This window comes from Notolepis coatsorum (assembly GCF_963971535.1).
Source record: "Notolepis coatsorum genome assembly, chromosome: 2".
Classification (NCBI taxonomy): domain Eukaryota; kingdom Metazoa; phylum Chordata; class Actinopteri; order Aulopiformes; family Paralepididae; genus Notolepis; species Notolepis coatsorum.
In genome coordinates, this window is record NC_140166.1 from 2153078 (window position 1) to 2174263 (window position 21186).

Consider the following 21186-nt stretch of genomic DNA (forward strand, 5'->3'; position numbering starts at 1 on the left):
AACTGTTACATTTCTGTTAACAACCAAATGTTAACAACAGCACCATCTAGTGGCATATCATCCATCTCAATACATACTTTTAATGTATTCAGAAAGTATTAGTAGTGTTAAAACCACTTTAGTTCTACTTAATGTGTTAAAAGTTGTACTTAAACTTGTTTTGCTTAAATATATTGAAATTATAATTTGTATGTATTTTTTGTTACTTTTGCTTACCAAAGTAGTACATGTGTAATACATTTACTAAAGTACAACTTAAGTTTGGTAAACATAAGAAAAGATTTAAGTGTACTTAAAGATTATCTATCTAGACTATCATTCAAAACATGTGCTTTGACTTAATACATGAAAGCACACAAGAAGAACCAAAGATACATTACAAGTATACCCTCGGAAAAGTACATTTAGGTAGAAATCTTTAACACGCTTCATTTACAAACAACATTCTACACAGTATGTAAAACATTTACAAATGTTTTATGTTTCCCAGGACAAAAGGACACAGGAGCCACTAGAGTTGGTGGTCACATGAGCACTTTGTTATTAACATCCAATAGTAGGTCAATAATGTCATACATACACGTCATAATAGCATTGGACACAGAGAGAACAGCAGCATCACTGGTGCTAAAGGTATGTACTAGCAGGAGGAACAGCGGTATCTCTGTCCAACAAGCAGGGAGGACAGCTGGGGGGAGAGATAGAGAGAGAGAGAGAGCGAGAGAGAGAAAGAGAGAGAGAGCAGAAAGACATTCATCCACCACATGGTAGCTTTTCTTGTACCCCTCAGTTGCCCTTATAGACACATAACCTGGAAGCCTGGATCCAGCCTCTGTGAATCAGCGCCCACCTCTACCCTTCATCAAGATTCCTAATAAGTCTATGAATCTGTGAATTATTTTAGGGGTTATTATAGGAATTCTGAAAAACGGGGCCAAAGTGGCCGATTCAGGAGGGCTGGATCCAGGCTACATATCTGGGACCTGAACAAAGGTGCTGGGTAATCAGTGTCAACTCTGTCTTTCTTTCTCTGCCAGCCCGAAGCTGAGAGTGTACTGAATCGCTACTACGTGTACAATACTGTCTGTCCCATGTGACAATGCTGTCTGTCCCCGAGGATGTCAATGAATAAGCAAACCGTGTCTGGAAGACTAACCGAGAGCCGCATGTGACGCCTGCATGACCATCTGTCACTCCTCGGAGAGTGAGAGCCACATGTGACGCCTGCATGACCATCTGTCACTCCTCGGAGAGTGAGAGCCACATGTGACGCCTGCATGACCATCTGTCACTCCTCGGAGAGTGAGAGCCACATGTGACGCCTGCATGACCATCTGTCACTCCTCGGAGAGTGAGAGCCACATGTGACGCCTGCATGACCATCTGTCACTCCTCGGAGAGTGAGAGCCGCACGTGACGCCTGCATGACCATCTGTCACTCCTCGGAGAGTGAGAGCCGCATGTGACGCCTGCATGACCATCTGTCACTCCTCGGAGTGTGAGAGCCACATGTGACGCCTGCATGACCATCTGTCACTCCTCGGAGAGTGAGAGCCACATGTGACGCCTGCATAACCATCTGTCACTCCTCGGAGAGTGAGAGCCACATGTGACGCCTGCATGACCATCTGTCACTCCTCGGAGAGTGAGAGCCACATGTGACGCCTGCATAACCATCTGTCACTCCTCGGAGAGTGAGAGCCACATGTGACGCCTGCATAACTGTCCGTCACTCCTCCTTGAATGACCGTCCATCACTCCTCCTTGAATGACCGTCCGTCACTCCTTCCTGCATGACCGTCCATCACTCCTCCTTGAATGACCGTCCGTCACTCCTTCCTGCATGACCGTCCATCACTCCTCCCTGAATGACCGTCCGCCACTCCTTCCTGCATGACCGTCCATCACTCCTCCCTGCATGACCGTCCATCACTCCTCCTGACACTGGTTGTGTGCATCGTCAGACCGTGGGCAACGTAGACAATGTAGTCAGCGGTTTAGCAATGATGCTTTAAACCTTAATGAGCATGACATGCTCCCTGTGTTTAATTTAATAATACATTAATAAACCAGTGTTAGCATCCGTATATATGTCTATATCCTTGTAAAAATGTATCATTGAAGAATTTAAATATATTTACATTTCAGGACAAAAAACATTTAATTGTTTAAATGCTGAATCTTGTTTATACAAAATAAAAGGGACTATACAAAGCAACAAAGTAAAATTAAAATGATCAAGTTATGATCTATGTAAGATTGAAATGATCAATTTTGCAAAAAAAAGAAAAAAAAAGAAAAGCTATACTGTACAATTCACCATTCCATAGTGTATTATTTGGACTGGGCAAGTCATATACACTATATAACATTTATCCAGCTATATCAAGCCATAACTTAATCTTCATAATCTTTTTCCAGATCAGTCTTAACCTTAAGGCCACGTTTTACATCTGGGCACGACGGGTACAAACCCACAGCCAGGCCCAGAGAGCCACCACAAGATGTGTTGGGGTTTCCCTTTGAAGCCGCCTCCAATGGTCCAAACATATCCAAGATTTCTGATCATTGAGATCAACCATACATACAGTACATACACAAATCCAGGGGGGGTGACTTGTTGGATGCATCGTAGCGCGTACAAAATACCATGTAAGGACCAACAGGAGGTCAAAGGGCTCGAAGCATCCAACAGAACAATTCCCCCTATGGTTATTTTTCAAGCACTTTAAGGCATAGACAAGAAAATGTACCCCTCATTGGATGAAACTCCTCAGAATAATAATAATAAATTTCATGAACTTAACATTTCAGAATAGAGGGTTCGGGGGAGAGACCCCAACACATTCACTGAAAACAACCATGGCGCCTAAAGACCTCCCATTCAGCCAACCGCCATTTCTCACACTCTTCCCTCTGCACTAAATCAGACCACAAGTCGAATAAATAAACGAAACCCACCACATGTGAGCGGTGCCATTTACAGTATGTACCAATAGATAAAATACACATTTATAGCTCTAATTTGACAGCCTTCCACTACGTTTGTGTCCTCTTCAAAAGCTGTGCAGTGTTCTCGGACACAGCGGGGATACAGGCAGGAAGGTATGGGGGGAGCCAGGTACGGTTTGGGTCAGAACACAGGTGAAGAAAGGACAGAAAACATTTGTCGCTAGATTACATGCACTACGACAAGCTCCACTCTCTCATCCTTCCGCCCTCGCGGTGACAGACCACTGTGCCGTCACTCGGAACGCGAGGGGAAGGAATGAGGAGCGAGAGGGTGGATGCATTTCATCTTGCCCATCCAATGGCCTGTGCCACCGTTGAGACGGAAAACGACCCGTTGGGAAAGATGAGGCGAAGGTGAAACATCTTCAAACCGTGTCGTCTATTTGTGTGTTATTTTAAGATGGATGGAAAACCACCTAAACATACTCCTCTGTAGTTTTCTATTATATAGTAAGCGATAAAAGAATGTTATAGGAGTGGCCCAGAGGCCTAAAGTATAACCTTTTACTGAATCACAACCATTGTGACTTCAACCATAACAAGGTAACTCTACTTAAATTTTATACTATATATTTTCTTTCACTTTTTAATTATTATTATTATTATTTTATTGTATTTTTTTACTTTCCCCCCAAAACTTCCAATGAACACCTGACTACAGAGCAAGGATTCTGAGACAGCGCTTCAACAAGAATAATCGGAGCAATCAGTCAATAATTTTGGATGATTTGGAACTTGTCCTTGGACTGGTGGCAACAGTTAAGCATTGCGTTCAGATTGTGGTACAGGTGGATGAATGATCCTGTATAGAGAGCATGGCAAAGCACAGCTAGGCATGGTGTATGACATATATTGTGATGACAGCTGTCTGTTGCTGTCTAATCTCAATCTATCAAAATTTAAGGACAGATGGTTCGGTCAGCCAGTTATGCTTGGAACACAACTTCATCTGGAGAAAGTGTTTAGTAGTATGTATGAGTTTGTTTGTGTCTTGTCTGGTCTTTGGATATATCCATGCATACTTGACTGAATGTACCCCTAAGAGTAGATGTGAGTTTGTGTTTGTGCCTGCATGCTTTCCTTGCATGTGTCTGTACAGTACATCATCCTCATGTTTTACGATAATGTGTGTTTTCTGTAATCATCTCCCATTCTACAGTTATTACACTAAAAGTAGCTCAAATCTCCAAAAGATCATCCAAAATGGAGTTTTGTGATCATAAGTATGTGACAAGGATGCCCCCTCGGCCCAGTGCTGTTTGCCTTCTTCTGTTAGCTTCTTTGGGCCATGGGCCCCAGGCTCTCCTCCATGCTACCCAGGGTAACATAGATAATGGGGACCAGGCCCTGGGTGGAGCCCAGGGAGCAGAGAAGCCAGTCGGGATCAGCTTTGCTCAGGACCCGCAGGATGTCACCCTTGTGGAAGCTCAACTGGCCAGGCTCTGTGGCTATGTGGTGGCACAAGGCTCGTACCTCGCTGGTGAAGAAAGAGGGAGAAGACCAAGAGAAAACCGTGAGAGAATGCCAAGGAAATAATTAACTATTAGACGTATTATAATGTGCCTGGCAGCTACTGTTAATGTCTACTGTATATACTTGTTGTGGTACCGATTATAACTTGTACTGCTGCCACTTTGGCATGTTACTGAAGCAGTTCATTACTCCACTCAGGTTTGGAAAGTTAAAAAGTACTTTTAATTAAGTACTGTACTTAAATACAGTTTTATTGTACAGTTGAATTGTACAGTTGAATTGAGTATAAAAAAAATAATCATTATTTTTTCTCCTCCTGTTTTTCTGTGTTTTTCTCCCATCCCAATTTAGTCGTTATGCCAATTCCCCCCTCCCCTTCCTGGTCGTTGCTCGCATGTGCCCCCCACTGGTCTGTCTAGGGAGCCCTGAAGTCTATCAGATCCTTCCTCCGAGACATAGGAGACAGCCAGCAGCATCTTTTCACCTGCCAGCGCAGACTCTCATTGGTGAGGTGTAACGTGTGGGAGGTCACACTACCCTCATCATCTCCCTCCCTCACTGTGCAGACGCCCTGACCGACCTGTAGGAGTCGCTGTTTACAACGACCAGAATATCACCCACCGGCTTCCCTCCCGCTGACTCTGCCAATTGAGCCAGTATGACGGCCGGCCAAGCCGGAGGCAACGCTGACAGCCGGATTCGATACCAGTGTCTCTCGCGTTGGTGACGAGCGCTTAGGCCGCTGCGCCACCCAGCCGCCTATTTATTTAAATTATTTATAATTGTACTCCAATACATTTCAAAGCTAATTATCCTAGTTTTAACTCCACTACACTTGTCTATGTTTTAAAATGAAAGGTTTAACATAGAAAACGTGATAAGAAATATAAAATAAATAATATGATAGATTTCTTTTATTACAAATTACCTTTATTGAGCATGCAGTATAACTTTTTGGATTACGGTACATTTCAGAGTTTATTTAGGATTTTTAATAGAGGGTATTAAGACATTTTACATATATAAATGACTATTTAGTATTTTGAGGAATATCTTATTCAGCATTTTATTTAAATACAAGTAAAGGATGTATACAAGTCTCGCCCTTCAAATGCTGTTCCTGTTCCTCAAGAAAGCAGAGAATAAGGTTTAATGGCACACATTGATGACATCATAGTTGCTTACCAATGAGATGGTTGTTTGGCTTCAGTTCTTTGTGCGTTCGGTGGTGGAGGTGGGGTTTGGGTCTGAGTGAGTGGGACTGATGGCTCTGCCTTTTTGCCAGTTCCCGCGCCAATGGTGTGTGCCACAAGGCCCAGAACAGACCTGTCCAGACCGAGCCAACCTGATGGTGGCCTGCAAGGCGTAAAACAAAGATTATGAGGGATTATTGAGAATCATATGAGAGATGTGTGTTACTGTTTAATCTTCATTCTGATCTTAAAATTCAAAGTAACAGGGGGAGCTCCAGTAGCTCACCGCGTACCTCGAACGCTATTTCGGCGTCGGGGACAACCGTGCGCGTCACGGATCTGGGGTAGCGAGTTCGACTCCCGGACAAGCCGTACTTTCTCAGAGTGTCTTTCCCCCGATCTATACCCCCGTTCAACCTGTTTCTGTCGGTCATACTTGACCAGAAAAAGCGATAAACGCGAAAAGAACCAGCTGACTGGTCAAAGTTTAAAAAAAATTAAAAAAAATTCAAAGTAACCCTTGGTACTGGTAAAAATACATTGGTAACCCTGAATGTATTTTAGGCTATGGTGAAGCCTATTGTTTTCTCATTTATTTTGTAATGATACTTTTATCTGTAATGTCTATGTATTTATTCAGAAACTTTGTGTTGCTGCTATTCTTAAAGTCAAAGTCATATACTGCTATACACACACCTTGTCTTTTGAGTTTTGGCCCTCTGTTCAGCTCCCTCCGTTCTTGATGGAGAGCCCATACTTGATCCAAACAGCCTGCCCCAGCGCATGCTCTGTCCCGGAGAGGGGGCTTCCTCCTGGGCTGCAGCCTGGACTCCAGAGGCTCCCGTTTCTTTCTCCTGGTTGAGCACCGACTCTGGAGGGCTGCCCATCCACGAGGGCCTTCCCCTGAATCCAGCCAACTCGCCGCTAGAGCTGCTGCTGCTCTTCCTGCATCTATGCTCCTCCCCTTCCTGGCTCGACTCTGCCCCTTCCACCACACCCTCTCTGGTGGGCGGGAGCTGGTTCTGGCGTCTCTCGGATGACTTCTTCCTCTTCTCGCTCTTGGTGAACTTTGAACCTTCCGTGGACTGGTCAATGTAGACTTGTGAGGATTGCATGAGCTGGTACCACCAGCCCGCCTGCCGGTCCTGCCGCTGGCGCCCGTCCTCCGCAGAATCCCTCTCTCTCTCCTCCCTCTTGTCCTTCTCTCCGTCCTCGCATTCTCCCTGGCTCTCTCCTCCTACACCCTTCACCCTCTGTCCGCTCATGCCCCTCTCCTTCCATAGATTGGCGAACCCTACCTCCATCATTGACTGCGTGCTAACAAGCCCCGCCCCCATGCTATCAATCCCTGCCCCTTCTTTCCTCTGCCCTAATCTCTGTCCTGCCCCCTCTCTTCTCGAGCCGACTCCTTCCATCCTGGGCCACGTTCCCTCTCGTCTCAGGCCCGCCCTCTCTTTCTTCCCTTCCACGCTTGACTCCGTCCCCTCCCTCACCGATTGGCCCAACGTGCTCCAGCCTCTCATGAGCTGGAAGGTGGAGCGCACTGATTGGTCGACGCCCTGGCCCACAGAGCACAGTTGCTCCTTGCGGCGGAGGTGCTCCTGGCCCTTCTGGAGGAGGTGCGGCTCGAACAGCAGGTCCAGGTCGAAGGGGAGGAGCGACAGCGGCTGCAGCAGGAGGAGCAGCTCCTCGAACAGCGGCTGGCAGGGCCCCTGCGACAGGGGTAGGAAACCCCACGGGTGGTAGTGTGCGGCTACAATGTCTGAGAGTGGAAGGAACAGGGAGAAGAGGATAACAAGTGATTAAAGAAGGAAGAAACCTTTAAAATGCTATTTGACATGAATGTCAAAGAACTGTCAGCCTTACCTTCATGCGTGTAGAGATGATTAAACCAGAATTCCAAAGATCTCAGGCTGAAAAGGAGGGACAGAAGAGCGAAAAGCATGAAAATGGCAGCTGCTAAATAATTGAAAATCAAGTCAAATTCAATAGACATGAACTCTCCATACTGTAGGTGAAACATACAACACATCATTATCCTCTAAGGTAAGCCTACTGTATAATTGAGAGGTGATGCAGCTGTGCATCCTATTGATCCAGGGATCCAAAGCTTGCTTGTGACACAAATGAATAGTACAAATGAATAGTCCTCTTTTACGGTGGAGTGATGATATTAGGTCAGGCCATCTGAGACCTTGGAGTGCAGTAGCAGGCCGGACATGCGCTCTTTAGCCCCCACACTCTTTACACTAATGAATATCCCACACGGAAGGTCTTTGGTGTACCCAAGTTAAATCAACGCTGTAATAGTACAACATTTTCTTTACAATATATATATATATTAAGGCTGTCAATCGGTTAAAATATTTTATCTGATTAATCGCATGATTGTCCATAACTCGTGATTAATTGCAAATTAATCGCATATTTTGTATCTGTTCTAAATCTACCTTCAACGGATCTTTTTCAAGTTTTAATACTCTTATCAACATGAGTCAACAAATGCTTGCTTTATGCAGCCATTTAACACAAAAGGATGACCCTCATGCATTTAAAATTTGCATCAAATTCACAAAATAATCATTTAAAGGTCCCGTGTCTAAATGGCCTTTTCCAGTGTTTAAGATAAGATAAGATAAGATAAGATATTCCTTTATTGATCCCCTTGGGGAAATTCAGGCATCATAGCAGCATGGGGGGGAGGGGGGGAGGGGTACAGGTAGTAAAACAACACAGTATACAGGTAGTAAAAGACAACACAGGCAGTGTAAACAAATTGATCAATATGGTCAATATAATTTACTATCTGACTAGCTGAGGAATATTCACATTATTCACAGTGTCACATGAGGTGCAGTATGCAAGAGGTAGTGTTATAATAATTTACTATCTACTGAGTATACATTAATCAAAGTACCAGGGTAGTCTACTTTGTCCCCCTTGGGTTCCTATAAGTCCCAGGTCAATGTCTGGTAGCAGTCGCTGTCGCTGCCCCCTGTTGTGGGGCCTGGAGGCTGCTAGTCGCTGCCCACTGTTGTGGAGCCTGATGGCCGCTGGTATGAAGGACTGTCCGAGGCGGTTAGTTGAGTGTCGGGGGGGGATGAGTCTGTGGCTGAACGAGCTTCTCATCTTGACTAGCTCGTCGTAGAGGGGGTGGTAGGGGTTCTCCATGATGGCATCCAGCTTCCTTATCATCCCCCTCTCTACCATCACCTCAAGTCTAGGTAGCTCGACTCCCACCACGGAGCTAGCCTTCCTCACCAGCTTGTTGAGCTTGTTGGTGTCCCTTGAGTTGATGTAGCCTCCCCAGCATGCCACAGCATAGAAGAGGATGCTGGCCACAACAGACTGGTAAAAAGACTGCAGCAGTTTGTTGCACACATTGAAGGACCTGAGTCTCCTCAGGAAGAACAGCCTGCTCTGTCCCTTCCTGTAGAGGGCCTCTGTGTTGTCCGACCAGTCCAGTTTATTGTTCAGGTGTACCCCAAGGAACTTGTATGAGTCCACCATCTCCACATCCACCCCTCGGATGGAGATGGGAATCGGGGGGGGCCTCTTCTTGCCCCTCCGGAAGTCCACCACCAGCTCCTTGGTCTTACTGGTGTTGAGTTGGAGGTGGTTGCTGTCGCTCCACCCCACGAAGCTCTCCACCAGGGCTCTGTACTCCTCCTCATCATCGTCGGTGATGTAGCTTACGATGGAGGAGTCGTCTGAGAACTTCTGCAGGTGGCACCCGCTGGAGTTGCGGCAGAAGTCTGAGGTGTAGAGGGTGAAGAGGAAGGGTGACAGCACAGTTCCCTGGGGGGCGCCGGTGTTGCTCACCAGTACGTCAGACTGACTGTCCTTTAGTCTGACGTACTGTGGCCTCTCAGTGAGGTAGTCCTTGATCCAGGCCACCAAGCCGTGCTCCAGCTGCATCGCAGAGAGCTTCTCCGCTAGCAGTGACGGCTGGATGGTGTTGAAGGCGCTGGAGAAATCAAAGAACATGATCCTCACTGAGCTGCGCGGCTTTTCCAGGTGCGTGTACGCTCTGTGGAGCATGTAGATGATGGCATCCTCCACCCCGATGTTTGCCTGGTATGCAAACTGCAGGGGGTCGAGGGAGTCACGCACCAGGGGCTTGAGGTGTTGCAGGACCAGTCTCTCAAACGTCTTCATGACGTGTGACGTCAGAGCGACTGGCCTGTAGTCGTTGGGGGTGCTGGGACGTCCCTTCTTTAGCATTGTTTTATAGCAATGGGGGGTTAGTATCAATGGGTCTGTGTCTCTAATTACCATTTTGGCGGATTGCTTTAATTCAGTTGAGACAATCTCCTCCCGCAGTGAATTAGGTCATTCTGATTTGACTGTTTTGCTGACGTGAATAAGGCACTGATCTGCATAACTAACGCCCCCTCTATGGTTGTAGTGCAACCATGCGAGTGGAAATACCTGCACTTCCTCAAGCGGGTGACAGAGAGAGGCAGAGAGAGAGGGAGAGAGAGATAAAGAGGGAGAGGGAGAGAGAGATAGAGAGGGACAGGAGCTTCTGTCGGGGAAACAAACACACACATTTACACACACACAACCTGACCGGCGCACGGGGAAACACAAACACACACACATTTTACACACAACCTGACCGGCGTGCGTGGAGGGTCTTCTCCCTGGTAGAGAGAGAGAGAGAGACCGCACGCACGAAGGAGTGTGTAAATGTGTGTGCGCGCGGGGCTGGTGGAGGGTCTTCTCCCTGGGATATCACAGTCAAAATATCTTTGACTCCCACGCGCACGCCCATATTCAGATCCGTGCAATAATATTCACAGCGGTATATATTGTCATTTGAAACAAGTTACCAATGCATTGTCCCGTGGGCGAAATTAATTAGTGTCCCCCTCAATCTTTCTACCTCTCTCTCTGTGCCAGTCGCACTCAAAGCGCTTATGGGCGGAGCCCAGCCCAAACTGCTTGGAATCTTGAAGTAGAACATTTTTGCTTTGGAGTAATTGATTAAAAATATAAAACAATGCATTTAAAACAAATAAAACTTTACAGATGTGTTCCATAGACTCACAGGAATTGTGTAAAGTTGCCCAAATAGTGAAAGGAATAACAATGCATGTCCCCTTTAAAACAATGAATAAAGTGTGCATGAAATAATAGGGGAAAGAAAACGTTAGGAACTTGTTACATTCACCCACACAAGGGCTGATGACTCACACCCCCCCCCCCCCCTCTCTCTCTCTCTCTCTCTCTCTCTCTCTCTCTCTCTCTCTCTCACACACACACACTGCCCCAGCTCTTTCTCTCTTGCCCCTTCCTCATCTCTCTCTCTCTCTCTCTCTCTCTCTCTCTCTCTCTCTCTCTCTCTCTCTCTCTCTCTCTCTCTCTCTCTCTCTCTCTCTCTCTCTCTCCTGGTTTCAAGATTCAAGATTGTTTATTGTCATATTAAACAGTTTGCCATACAATGAACATCTTACTTTGCTAGTCCGCCCTTCACACAAAATCACACAATACTTAACTTAAATATATTTAAATACAAGCGAGTGCTAGAAAATGAGGTTAAAAATGTATAAATATATATATACAAGGCACAGTGAGTTACATTGCACGTTCCGATCAGTATTTACATCAGCGTTTCCGTTAGCCGGTAATTACCGGTATTTGACCGGCAAAATATGTTGAAGTCCGAATATTTAAATCTCTCCGGTCTTAATGTCCGGTGAAAATAATTCCTCTAAGCACAATTTTATTATTTGAATTGTATTAAAATCGGCTAAAATTAAATAGCCTATGCGATGAACGAAACAATAATTCCATTTTCAGTTTAATTGTTGCTTCACTCTGATAGGATGGCGCCGCTCAGATGTGAAACTTATTTTTCTTTTTTTTTGAGCCTGCACGCTCTGGCCACCATAACGACAAACAGGTATACGAGGAAGAGAGAGAGATGGCGAAACAAGCTAAGCTTAGTAAATATTTCATGAAACCAAGCACAAGCAGGTCTAATAATGACAACGAAGATGAGTCTTCTGAACTTGAAGTCACAGAGACCGCTGACGCTGATGCCGTGGTGGCTCCCGCGGAAAAGAAACAAAAATGTCGAGCGTACTTTTACTATTAATTTATTGATTGAACCACAAAGAGCATCCCCAGTCTGCTGCTACCGTTGCGAGCCTCGCCTGTTCCAATGGGGATCTATTAAAGTCGAACCAGCAACTAAAGTCGCTGTTCTCGCAGCCGTCGCAGGTACAAAGCGGATAGGCACAACGAGAGACGGGGTGAGTGAGTGTTGACATTTTTAATCATATGCAACTGTTGGTTGACTGCCGTGTCACATAGTAATGCATATTATTGATTATAACTAAATGTAGGCTATAACCTATAATGAAATTAACAAATGCGTTACACGCATGTGGCTCGTCCTCTCTGCATGTGGCGACGAGCTAGCAAACGAGGCAATGTGATGATCAACTACAGTTTGCTGTGTGTGAAGTTGAACATTATGATATGTGTGACGTGTCTGATACAACGAGGTGAAGCGATGTCTACTCGAGATTCATTTGGGGGTGCGTGTGACAGAGCTGCTGCAGCGCAAGCCTGCGGGGCGGGAGCTTGATGCTGGTAGCGTATCGCACTAACTTGAGAGGCGAGAGATAGTAATTTGATTCTGCAAATCAATTTCTCATTCTTCGCTTGATGTAATTAATACACATGTCCAATTATAACGGAATTCGTTAGCTCATAAAAATGTGATTATAATAGACTGCTGTTTAAAACTCTGACCGGAATATCTCGAATATGTCCGGTGATAGAAATCTTGCAGGACACCCAGACCGGCACGAATATGTTCTAACGGAAACGCTGATTTACATATGAATGGAGGTGACAGTGGGTCACAGCAGAAATTAAAAAGTGTCTTTAGTCAGGGCTGTCGTGCTACAGCAACAGCGGCCTGTGCGATGAATGGATTTACTACAGTAGCACTGGTGCGATAGGCATTCGGTTCATATCGATACTCTTATTTTAAAAATCCTGTCGCGGGTCTCATTTCCGCCTAAGCGCAGCTCCAGCTATAATAACTATGGCTCCGGCAGCTAGCAACGCTCAGTTCATTTCGATACTCTTATTTTGAAAATCCGTGGTGTCGCGACTCATATCCGCTCCACAGCACACGGCTCTGACACAACAGTACTCGTCTCAGTAGCGTCTGGAACGCGGACATTGCAACATAGCAAGGCTAGTGTGCTTATTTCACGACCCAAAACAAATCCCTGCTGTTTTATTCCGCAACGGGTCAAATGCATATAACATGCTTTGCAATCCTCGCCATTCCTTTATGACCACGTCGTGTTTAAGACCGGAATTAACGTCCCGTTAGCGTAAGCTAACAACAAGCTAAAACCCTGTTGAGAGCGACAGAGAACAGCAGAGTGGGGACTGGGAAGGAGGGGCATTCTCCCTCTGTGTGTGTGCATTTGAAAAGATATGATAAAGTCAGACGAGTATATTATATTGATAGTAAATGTACTGAGGGTGGACAGATGATGTTGATATTTAAACATAAAAAATACAATACATAATAAATGTATGCATGATCATCATGCAACATAAAACAATTGCAGGAACGGTTTGGGAGAGGAAGGGGTTTTAGGTTGCGTGTTAAAAAAAAGTACTTAAAGTTTAAAGCTCAATATATCAAAACGTGGCACTTTATAGTGAACAGGAGGTCTATTTGTATTAAAAACAATAAATAGTTTTTAATTTAAATGTCTGGAAGAGCTAAAAAAAGATTCCAAGTTATATTTGTTACCTTTTGAGTTGATCTAAATGTTACTGATTGTGTTAAATGGGCTTATATCATCTCATATCGATTGCAGGCACCTGCATTGTATCGTGGCAGATATCGGCAAATATCGTATCGTTGTCCAAAGAATCTATATCGTATCGTGATGAAACTGGTGATTCCCACCCCTAGTAGAGTCCATACACCCAACACCAAATCCCATAATTCCTTACACGTAACGTGTCTGGCTGTGTAACGTCAACTTGTCAGCATGAAAATGACAGCCAAACATGGCACTGCAACTAAATAACACAAATACAATAGGCACATTTGTGACTGTTACAAATATAACATGTTTTATACTTGTGCTACAAGATTTTGGCCTGTGCTACAAAACGATCAACCTCTGTAGCACTAGGGGTGGGAATCACCAATTTCATCATGATACGATACGATATCGATTCTTTGGACAACGATACGATATTTGCCGATATCACAAAGTCTCTCACGATACAATACGATTAGATTAGATTCAGGTGCCTGCAATCGATATGAGATGATATCATATGCCCATTTAACACAATCAGTAACATTTAGATCAACTAAAAAAAGGTAACGAAAATATCATTTGACATTTGTATTTTTGAGCTCTTCCAGACATTTAAAGGAAAATCAATCTATTGTTTTTAATACAAATAGACCTCCTGTTCACTGTAAAGTGCCACGTTTTGATATATTGAGCTTTAAACTTTAAGCTCCATTTTTTGGAACTCAAAACTCAACCTAAAACCCCTCCCTACCTCCCTCTCCCAAACCGTTCCTACAACAATTTGTTGATGTTGCATGATCATGTATAGGCCTACATTTATTATGTATTATATTGTTTATGTTTAAATAACATTTAAACATCAAACTCCTCTGACCTCATCTGGTCTTTCCAAAGACGCGCGCACACACACACACAGAAAGGGAGAATGCTATGCTGTAACGTCTACACACACGGTGCTACTGCTGTTGTTCTTGGGCGGATATGAGACTCGCCACAGGATTTTCAAAATAAGAGTATCGATATGAATCGATCTTATTACATTGCATCGATCCGATTCGATTGTTGATAATTACATCGATGTATCGATCTGGATCGATGTATCGTCCCACCCCTATGTAGCACCAGTGCTATGTGCAAAAAAAGTTAACGTACAGCCCTGCTTTAGTGATTCATAGTTCGGGGGGGAAGGGTGAAAGTGTGTTCACAGCAGTAATCAGGTCAGTGTCTGCCGAGAAGGTGTGTGGGGGGGCTAGGCATTCAAGAGCCTGATGGCCTGTGTGAAACTGTTTGTCAGTCTCGTAGTTCTGGCTTTCAGACTCCTATATCGCCTGCCTGATGGCAGGAGGTTGAAGAGTCTGTGTTGGGGGTGTGTGCTGTCCTTAATTATTTTGTGTGCTCTCCTGGTGGCCCTGGTAGAGTAAATGTCCTGTAGTGAGGGGAAGGCTGCTGCAGAGATGTACTGAGCAGTTTTAGGCCATGGTTAGACTAGGTGTTTTTGTTTTCGTTTTGTTGCTGAATGAATACGTTTGCTGTCCCTGTTAAATAGAAATGCCGTTTTGGCAGGAAAACGCGTTGCCCTACTGACAACGCTGAAATTGTGTTTCCGTTTTGGAAAAACGCCAAAACTCGCCGACAACGTGTCATGTAATCTGCGCGGAGCCGTTGTTGCTCAACGCCCATGCGCAGTAGATACCAACATCTGCGTGCCCTCACCAACGTCCGGTGACGACAGATGTCCCAAATAGCTGCAGCTACCATGTGTTGTCAAGTTATTGTTATAAGGACCCCAGTCCAAGCTACAACAGTCTGCATTCCCTTAACAATTGTTTGTATTGAGCCGTATTGTATTGTACCCATTCTGCAATCTGTTAAATAAAGTTTACATCCATTCATTCTGCTAGCATTAACGATTGCATGAGCAGCTGGCTAACGTGAGCTAACGTTAGCTACCAGACCCTGTTAGCTCAGAGCTCCTCTTTCAATCTTAACAAGCATTAAACAAAATGGCCCAGTCATCTATTCACCTTTGTTTAATACATGAGGCGTTGTCTAATGTTATCTAGCTACTGATAGCTCCTGATATCATCAGTTTGGTGCTGGATGGCTAACGTCAGCTAACGTTAGCTGCTAGCCACAATGCTATACTGTTATAATGGCATATTCCTATCGCGTTAGCATGTAAGCTAACAAAATCGGCGCCGATGAGACTAAACTCCACTCTTGGTGGTCAATTGTGTTGATGTTAGTTTTGTTTCATCAACAAATGAGAGGCAGAACACACAGTGAATGTATCCGTTTTGTTTATTGTACTTTCTTTGCTGAAAAATAAATGCTACATTGGCTAAAATGGCTCACGGAGGCATTTAAAGATGGTGGCTTGTTGATATTTTTTTGCAGGAAGTGTTTTGGCACATTCAAGTTCTGATTGGTTGAAAATTGCCTTCATGTTCGCCACCTACTGCCACCTACTGCCACCTACTGCTTTGGCATTGTACTACATCACTGTGCTCAGGAGGCAAAACGAAAGTGCTCAGGTTGCAAAACAAATGTCTAACTCGGCTGCCACTACGTTGCGACCTGGAAAGCGAAACTCATCTTGAAAACTAAACGAAAAACACCCTGCGTGTAACCGACGCCTTAATCACTCGCTGGAGTGCCTTCCTCTCCTTAGCAGTGCAGTTTCCATACCAGACCGTGATTGAGCTGGTAAGGACACTCTCAACCGTACTTCTATAGAAGTTACTGAGAATTTTGGGTGGCATGCCAAATTTTCTCAGCCTTCTTAGGAAGTACAGTCATTGGTGGGATTTTTTTATTATCTGTTGGGTGTTGTGATGAGGTCCTCGCTGATGTGGGTACCGAGGAATTTAAAGGTTTTTTAACCCTATCCACCTCCGTCTCACCTATGTACAGAGGTGTGTACTGTACACTCCTCCTCCGTGGGTCAATAATAATCTCCTTGGTCTTGTCTGCGTTCAAGGAGAGATTATTGTCCTGACACCAGGCCACCAGTTCTGCCACCTCCCTTCTGTACGCCTCCTCAGCTCCCCCAGTGATCAGTCCAATGACTGTAGTATCATCTGCGAATTTGATGATACTGGTGTTGTTCTGGGAGGCCACACAGTCGTGTGTGTGAAGAGGGTGTACAGTAGGGGGCTCAGCACGCAGCCCTGGGGGGTCCCTATGCTTAGAACCTTTGTGCCTGATGTCCGGTTGCCGACTCTGACTGACTGGGGCCTTTTGTAAGAAAGTTCAGCACCCAGTTACAGGGAGCCGGTGTCAGACCCACAGTGCAGAGAGTTAGTGTGGGATGACCGTGTTAAATGCAGAGCTATAGTCAATGAATAATAGTCTGGCATATGTGTCCTTGCCCACCCTGGTGCGGGTGGTGTGGATGACGGTGTTGACTGCATCCTCAGTGGACCGGTTCTGACGGTAGGCAAACTGCAGAGGGTCCAGTGTGTCTGGGATGGTCTTCTTGATGTGTGACATGACTATCCTCTCGATACATTTCATCACTATTGGGGTGAGTGCAATGGGACGATAGTCATTCAGAAAGGTTACAGTGTTTTTCTTTGGCAGGGGCACGATAGTGGTGGTCTTGAAGCAGGTTGGCACAACAGCTTGTGCTAGTGACAGGTTGTAAATGTCAGCAAATACGTCAGCCAGCTCTGATGAACAGACCCTGAGGGCACAGCCGGGGATGTTGTCTGGGCCGGCTGCCTTCCGTGGGTCTGTTCTCCTCAGAACTGCACGTACCTCTGCCGTTGTCACAGTGAGTGATGGGTCCTGCGTGCGCTCCGTGGTCAGAACCCCTCTCTGTTGGTTGGTGTTGGGGACCTCGAAGCGGCCGTAGAACTCATTCAGCTCATCTGGCAGTGAGGGTTGGCTGTGTGTGACCCCCTTGCTCCCCTGCTTGTAGTCTGTGATGTGCTGCAGGCCTTGCCACATGCGGCGGGAATCAGTGGTGGTGTAGAATCCCTCCAGCTTTTGTCTGTATTGTCCCTTGGCCTCGCTGATGGATCTACGCAGGTTGTATCTGGCCTTCTTGTAGTCCTCAGCGTTGCCCGAGACAAATGCAGTGGAGCGGGCATGTAGTTTGGACCGAACATCACAGTTAATCCAGGGTTTTTGGTTTGGGTATGTCTTGCATTGTTTTGTGGGCACAATGTTTTCCACACATGTGCTGATCAGTGATGCCACAGATTACTTGTAAAAGTAATCTGATTACTGATTACTCCTTTAAAAAGTAATCTAAGTTACTTTACTGATTACTTGATTATCAGAGTAACTTAGTTACTTTGAAAGTAACTAGGTTACGAAGTCGTCGTCGTTCCCCCAACAGTTTTTTTTAAACGCTTTATTGAAAGTGCATAAATTGTTTTTAACTTGTTTCTCTGCACATAACGTAAATTGTTAAACTAGTGCTTCAGCTTCTGTACCATCAAGTATGGTAAAGCAACAGTCTATGATGCTCACAGCATTAGAGCAGCCAGCCAGTGGTTTTACAAAACCAGTGTATCACATCTAACAAATGCAGGCTGAACTATTCAATTATATCAACTGTAACTATTAAATTGTTTTTATAAATGTCTCTCTATAAACATACAATCAGTCTCTCTTTAACATGTAAATTAACTGTAAATCTGGCAAATAAGAGCTTTTGCTCTGCCACCATCAAATATACATTAATCAAAAGGGAAAGAAACAATCTCCCTCTTTTGCTGTTTGGCTGGTGGACCTCTGAGTCCTCCTGTACCTAGTCGAAGCGTCGGCTAGTGTTGTGATTCCAGATGCTTTCAATGCAATTGGATGTGTTGTTTTTAGCGGTAGACAGTATTTTGTTTCCTCCGCATATGAATGTTTTTTTCACCCGGCTTAGCTGACACAAACGTGAAGTAGTGACTGAGGCTACGTTTAGACGAGCGTTTTGGGATGGAAGTCTGAACAGAAACCGCAAAAGTCTTCTTGCGGTTTCACTTTTAATTTTGCGTTTAGACAAGCGTTTTGGGGTGGAATTCTCCGTGCACGGAGCCCTGCTGTCACACGATTGGCGCATATGTCACATGACGTGCTGTGAAGACCCGCCCTACTCTGCCTCTGATTCGCAGACTGTGGATGGGGAATGTGATTGGACCAAAGCAGAGTCACTCACAGACAGAGGGTCCAGTCACGCCGCGGGACACATTCTTTTGTAACCCTTTCACTGCCACAAGACGTCACTCCCAAATAAGAAAAACAGCTCAAAATGTATTTTTGACTGTCGAAAACTAAATAAAATACTGCATTCCGCCTGCATTATGAATTTATGATGAGATAGTAACGAAATAGTAACGCACAGCCACTTGGACAAGTAACTGCAATCAGATTACTGGCTTTTAAAGATTAACGCGTTAGATTACTATTTTCGGGGAAAAGTAATCAGATTACAATAACGCGTTACTTAGTAACGCGTTACTGGCATCACTGGTGCTGATGTAGCCAGTTACACTGGAAGCGTATTCCTCTAAATCCACAGTAGAGTCATCCCTCTGAGCAGCAGTTTTAAACATGTCCCAGTCTGTGCTCCCAAAGCAGTCCTGAAGCATTTCATTCCATACTTAACAGTTTTACTTACTGGTGGGGCTTGCTTGAGGCGTTGTCTGTACACTGGATAGAGAAAGGCTGAGATGTGATCAGATAGTCCAAAGTGTGGTCTGGGCACAGCCTTGTAGGCTCCCCTCACATTGCTGTAGACCTGGTCCAGAGTGTAATCCTGGTTCTCAGCTCATCCATCTTGTTGTCGAGCGAGCGGACGTTAGCTAGCAGCAGGCTAGGTAGTGGTGGTCGTGTAGCCCTAGCCTTTAGCCTAGCATGTAGCCCCGCTCTCTTGCCTCTCAGTATTGTTGTTGTTTTGATGTGGATAGCGGGGTCTCGTCATAGCAGAAAGTGAAAGTCTGTTAAGCTATAATTGAGCTCATGGTGAGCTTTGCCGATATCCATTAGTGCATCTCTGTTGTAACTCACTGTTGTGTGCATTTAGAATGAAAATTAAGACAACAATAAGTAAAAAAAAAAATACGTTGTTGTCGGGAGGACGACGCAAAGACGTCAGCCACGGAGAGCGCCATCATTCATCCTGGTGTCCTGGTGGTTGTATAACCAGGGATAGGGGGTGGTCCTTTTTATTGCTTTTTATTGTCTGTCAACTGCACTGAGCTACCGGATACCTGAATTTCCCCAAAGGGATGAATAAAGTATCTACTATCTATCTATCTTTCTATCTATCAAAATTGTATTATTATTATTAGTATTATTGTTGTTATTATTATTATTAAACCGGCATTTTATCTCCGACAAGTACAATGTTGTTTCTTTTTCAAACGTAGCCAAGAGTAAAGATCATATTCATAACCCTATCAAAACAGCAATCAAAGAGAAAATAACCGAATGTATTGTGCAGGACGACCAGCCCCTTTGTAGGAAATGTAACATTAGGTTTCCGCCTCGCTTCATGTTGGCAAACCGGCATTTTATCTCCGACATGGCTATGGGTGCTGTAACCTCTGATATCATACATAAAAATAGGGAAACAATGTCCAGGCACGCATTCCAGGTTTTTCAAATTTATTGGCAGCCTGAAATCATATCATGACGTTTCGGTGTGAACACACCTTCTTCAGAATGGCTTGCATGAAGCATGAAGGGTAAGTGACCCAAGTTTATACAAGTCAAACAGGAAGTGACAACATAGGAAGTGACAACACATTCCAACAAGAGACCTGCAAAAGAGTAAAAAATACCACTTACAAGCACAACCTTTTCAGAAGTATGTAAATCAAAAAGAAGCGTGTAAATCAAAAAGAAGCATGTAAATCACAGAGATATATCTATATATATTATACAGAGTAGGCCTACATCTTAAACTACTGAAATATGAACATAAACACTCATGACCCATATAAGCCATCTTTCAATTATAAATATAAAGAATGATAAATTAAAATTAAAATAATTAATAAACAATCGAATGAAATGAAATAATCAAATGAAACAGGTCAAAACTTTAGATCTAGAGGATATAGTGAGGCCCTTATTGAGAATTCTCTTAATAAAACTAAACAGATAAACAGACTATCCCTTTTTCACACATAAAGACAAAGTAAAAAGCAACTCAGTAACATTGGTGTCCACCTTCAGCCCTATTTCTGTCAGGATCTGAAGGATCTGAACTTTCTGGACAGTCCTCTGGCGCCCCCGGGTGGTCTGTTCGCGGTGCTACAGGCCGCCGCCTTTCGTATGGACTTTTGTGTATACATATTGTCAAGTCTGTTGTCTGTCTTGCTCCCTGTGTATCTCCCATTAGTCCAGATGTTCTAGTCTCCCTTGTATTCCCTGTGTTGTTATGTTACAATGTTTATTCCTGCCTGTTAGTTCGGTGTCTAGGCTCCTTCCCTTGTATTCATGTGTCCTGCCTGTCAGCCCCCAGCTGTTCCTTGTTGTCTAATTAGTACCTGTATATATTCTCCCCGCCCCTGTCTTCCAGTGTTGCGTCATTGTTTGTTGTTTTCCTGTCATTACCCTTCCGTACTGTGTGTATCTCCGTATCTCCTGTGTCAGTACCTTCCCGTATTTGTAGTCCATGTTTTCCAGCATTTCTGAGGTTTTGTTTTCCCCTGTAATGTGTGCCTTTTGACTATGCTCAAGTAAAGCTA

General features: G+C 44.5%; 1 protein-coding gene across 3 annotated transcripts in view; it reads right to left on the reverse strand.

Annotated features, from left to right (window-relative positions):
• Positions 1–526: 526 nt before the first annotated feature.
• rusc2 (RUN and SH3 domain containing 2) overlaps positions 527–21186 on the reverse strand; it is a 179207-nt gene continuing 158547 nt past the window's right edge. For all 3 annotated transcript variants that reach the window (XM_084308871.1, XM_084308870.1, XM_084308869.1), the window contains 4 exons: positions 7545–7591; positions 6375–7440; positions 5671–5841; positions 527–4489 (listed from right to left, as the gene is read on the reverse strand). In XM_084308871.1, the coding sequence (XP_084164997.1) occupies positions 4285–4489; positions 5671–5841; positions 6375–7440; positions 7545–7591 (1489 nt within the window). In that variant the 3' untranslated portion in view covers positions 527–4284. The remainder of the gene's footprint in view (positions 4490–5670; positions 5842–6374; positions 7441–7544; positions 7592–21186) is intronic.